Below are 4,617 nucleotides of genomic sequence, written 5' to 3' on the forward strand. Positions count from 1 at the left end.
TATGCATAGAATAAAATGATTATAAAATGTATGGAGAAAGAATGAGATAGAGATAAAGCTGATTTGCCTTTGGTATTCCTCCTCCTTGTCAGCACATGCATTCCACTTTCCCACTGCAACATTCGACTTTGGACTAATGCACTATTTCTATAATTGCCATCACAACCATACATTATTCCTCATACATATATGTATGTATTCCTACACACCCAAACATAAGTGTCACAAATCGGATAACACACTTTTACTTTTATTCAAAAATTTATTTTATTTTACCTCATCTACAAGAAAAGAATTCCCATTCTCCTCTATCTATATTTATAAGAAATTCCCCAACAACAAACGCAACATCCACTAATGTTTATTTCCGTTTTCATGCAACATAACTAGTAATTGAAGCAAAATGAGAGCTAGCGGCAGCTCTGCGGTGCAGCAAGCCCTGACGGCGGAGGCAGCCGGGATGGTGAAGCAAGCAGTGGTGCTGGCGAAGCGTCGCGGCCATGCACAAGTGACCCCACTCCACGTGGCCAACACCATGCTTTCCGCCTCCCCCGGCGGCCTCTTCCGCGTGGCCTGCCTCGACTCCCACTCCCACCCCCTCCAGTGCAAGGCTCTCGAGCTTTGCTTCAACGTGGCCCTCAACCGCCTCCCGGCCTCCTCCTCCCCCTCCCCGGCCATCTCCAACGCCCTCGTCGCTGCCTTCAAGCGCGCCCAGGCCCACCAGCGCCGCGGAGACAACATCCAGCAGCAGCAGCAGCAACAGCAACAACCCCTCCTTGCAGTGAAGATCGAGCTCGAGCAGCTCATCATCTCCATCCTCGACGACCCCAGCGTGAGCAGGGTCATGAGAGAGGCCGGGTTCTCGAGCACGCAGGTCAAGATCAACGTCGAGAAAGCAATCTCCTTGCACCTCTCCACCTCCTCCTCTCCCTCTCCTACACCAAAACAAACCCTCTCCTCATCTCCAGCCAGGAACGAAGATTTGGATGTCATAATCGACACTTTACTATTCAAGAAGGAGAAAAGGAGCTTGGCCTTAGTTGGGGAGAACACATCCAGCTTAGAAGCTACTGTGAAAGCTTTAATGGAAAGGGTTGAGAGAGGGGAGGTGGCGGAGTCGTTAAAAGAGGTGAAGTTCATAAGCATCCCGCCGCTCTACACGTTCAGCAACCTCCACCGCGACCAGGTGGAGCTGAAGATAAGGGAGCTCACGCGCCTCGTGCAGAGCCTTGTCGGGAGAGGGGTGGTGCTGTATCTTGGAGATTTGAAATGGATCAGTGATTATGTGGAGAGGGAAGGGAGCTACTACTGCTCTGTGGAGCACATGATCATGGAGATTGGGAGATTGGTTTGGAGCGTTGGGGAGATGGAGAGGTTTTGGCTGATGGGGATCGCCACATTCCAAACTTACATCAAGTGTAGAAATGGCTACCACTCTCTCCAAACTGTTTGGGGGCTCCACCCTCTCACCATTCCTGTTAATAGCTTGGCTTTCACCCTTGTTTCCCACAGGTATATTTGTTTTCCAAGATTTATCATTACTATAACCTAAGTTGATTATGAGTGTGTAAATACTTATTTACAAATTTCTGTGTATTGGTTCAGCGATGAGAAGAGTGAAGGTGGAGAAAATGGAGAGATGAAGCTTTCTTGCTGTGTGGAATGTTCAGAGAAATTCCACGGCCAAGTACGAGACATGGAAGCCGGTGCTAACGGCCCAGCCTTGTCGAGATTGCCTTCTTGGCTTAAAGATGAAAGTAGAAGACTAAATGACAAAGACCAGGTGCCTACCTATCTCGTGTTTTAGTATTGTATACTATAAAGTCCAAAAATAATCATACCCCTACAAAAAGCGAAGATATTTCCGTTGCTATACAAGTCCGTTCGATTAATTGCACGTTGGATATTTCCGTTGGTACACAAGTCCGTTCGATTAATTGCACGTTGGTAAAATCTCACCGACAAGGAATGTCCGTTCGATTATTGTTATCGTGCATCATAGTTACCGAATGACAGCGGATAAATATCATGCTTTTTAGTAGTGTTAGGCCTTCACTTAGTCCTTCCTCTTTGTTTTTTGAAAAATAAACTAAAAATTTAAAGGTCACGTCACAGTGAATTCGAACACGAGACCTTTGACATCAGGCAGTAACCAGACTACTACTAGGCCAGCGCACGCACACAAGTCCTTCTTCGTCTTATCTTACTTGTTTACTTCATAGCAATAACTAACTAATTTTTTATTTCAGAAATCTGATGCGATGAAGGAGCTATGCAAAAAATGGAACTCATTCTGCAGCTCGGTTCACAAAACACCTTCATCCTCGTCACCACCATCACTCGGAGACGCCATGGACACGGACGGAGCACAAAGGTTCAAAGAATTTAACGCAGAGAATCTGAATCTCCTATGCAACGCGCTGGAGGAGAAGGTTCCATGGCAGAAGGAGATCATCCCGGAGATCGCGGGAACAGTCCTGCAGTGCAGGTCGGGAATGCTGAGGAGGAAAAGCCAGAGCAGCGACGTTAAAGAAGAGACATGGCTCCTTTTCCTCGGCCCGGACCAGAACCAAGCCAAGGAGAAGATCGCCAGAGAGTTGGCCAAGATCGTGTTCGGCTCACATTCAAACTTCGCATCATTCGGGCTGAGCAGCTTCGTGGATTCGGATTGCCGGAACAAGCGGGGGAGGGACGAGTGCAGGAGCTTCATCGATAGGTTTGCAGCGGCGGCGGCGGCGGATCCACACCGAGTTTTCTTGGTGGAGGATTTGGAGGAGGCGGATCAGTGCTCGCAGATGGGGATCAAGAGGGCGATCGAGAAGGGGAGGATTGTTGATCAGAATGGGGAGGAGGTTGGCCTCTGCGATGCCATTGTTGTGTTGAGCTGCGAGAGTTTCAGCTCCAGATCGAGGGGGTCTTCTCCTGGTGATGATCGGAAAGAGGAGGAGGCGGGCGGTATCTTGGATTTGAATATGTCGTTTCAAGATCAAGATCATGATGATTTGGGAATTCTTGAAAATGTTGATAGGCGCCTAGTGTTTAAGATTCAGGATTTGCGGTAATACTAGTTTTTTCTTTTTTTTTCAGTAGAACGAAAATGAATTCATTTTCTAGGTAAGTTGGGTTATTTAATTGGGTATAATAGAATTCTCAGTTCCCACCATAATTTCTAAGTCGAAAAAAATGAATTTAATCCATAATATTTTCCTACATATTAGTATGAATAAGCACAACCTTGTGCTCATATATAGGTGCATACTAAGACTTGGAGCACCAGTACTCCCTCAGTCTCCCTATTAATTGACATCCGCTTGACTTGGTATAAATATTTAAAAATGTAGTAGAAAATGAGTGAGAAAAGTTAGCGGAATGTGAGTTCTAATTGTATATATTATTTTTATTATAAAATGTAGATGGAATAAATTAATGGATTTGAGGTCCATTACCAAAAGTAATACTACCTTCGTCTCCCAAATTTTGACACACTTTGACCCGGCACGGGTTTTAAGAAATGTAATGGAAAGTGAGTTGGAATAGTTGGTGGGATGTGAGTCCTGCTTTTAAAATATTAGTTTTATAATAAAATGTGTTTAGGAATGAGTTAGTGGAATATGGGGTCCACTACCAAAAATGGTAAAAGTGAAGTGTGTCAAATTTTCATGGACGGACCGAAATGGTAAACTGTGTCAAAATTTGGGGGACGGAGATAGTAGTACTCTAAAAAATAATGATGTCAATTAACTGGGAATGGGCGAAAAATGAAATTGGTGTTAATTAATTGGGGACGAAGAGAGTAGCATTTAAGTTAGAGTAATTGAATATTAGAAAAATAACAAAAAAAAAAATAACAAATTTTGGTCAATATCTAGTCTATCGTTTAACTTTAAAAAATGACCAATTAAATTGTAACTTTGATGATTTTCTCAATTGTCCCATAAAGTTGAATTTGGGGAGAATTGAACCTGACATGGACGCCGAGAACGTATGACGCGGACGGTGGAATTGAATAAGTTTTTTGAGATTTTGGAATATTGATGCATTACGTTCACGTCATGCTCAATTCTGGGGTCCATGTCACACTCAATTCTACAAAATTTAACTCGATGGGATAATTTAGAGAATTGTCAAAGTTATGATTTACTACTACTAATTAATTAGTTATTTTTTAAAGTTAAGAAATATATCAGAATTTGATCAAACTTTGAGGGCGTTTTTCGTTGTTTTCCCTTGAATATTTTTGAATAATTTTTATGTGAAAAATAAAGATCAAGTAGCAATAAAAGAATTAAACTTTGAAGTATAAAATATAAAGTCTCAAACACAGAAAAGAATATGAATAGTACTCCATCAATTGCACTTTTAGACTAGTTTGGCTTTATTCTATAAAATAAATTTTTACTGACATTTTTTTACCTACTCAATATAGAAGAATGAAGATCAACTCCGTCAAAGAAAAAAGAAAGCAAAAATATAGAAGCCAAAAGCAAAGTTCTTAATTAAGAAGAGTTAATTTCAAATTCTCTTTCTAACATTTTAAAAAATTGTACTCCCTCATTAATCTTTTGTCTCAAAAGTCAGGCATTAAACAACTAGGGAACTGGCCAAGGATTGGCTTGA

The 4,617-nt window shown here is 42.2% G+C and overlaps 1 protein-coding gene across 1 annotated transcript; it reads left to right on the forward strand.

Moving 5' to 3' along the window:
* Positions 1–231: 231 nt before the first annotated feature.
* Positions 232–3,165, forward strand: LOC125202676 (protein SMAX1-LIKE 3). Its single transcript, XM_048101124.1, has 3 exons — positions 232–1,512; positions 1,606–1,783; positions 2,250–3,165. The coding sequence occupies exons 1-3, from the start codon at positions 404–406 to the stop codon at positions 3,060–3,062; spliced, it is 2,100 nt and encodes a 699-aa protein (XP_047957081.1). The 5' UTR covers positions 232–403; the 3' UTR covers positions 3,063–3,165.
* Positions 3,166–4,617: the final 1,452 nt, after the last annotated feature.

This window comes from Salvia hispanica, chromosome 1, assembly GCF_023119035.1.
Source record: "Salvia hispanica cultivar TCC Black 2014 chromosome 1, UniMelb_Shisp_WGS_1.0, whole genome shotgun sequence".
NCBI classification, from domain to species: Eukaryota; Viridiplantae; Streptophyta; class Magnoliopsida; order Lamiales; family Lamiaceae; genus Salvia; species Salvia hispanica.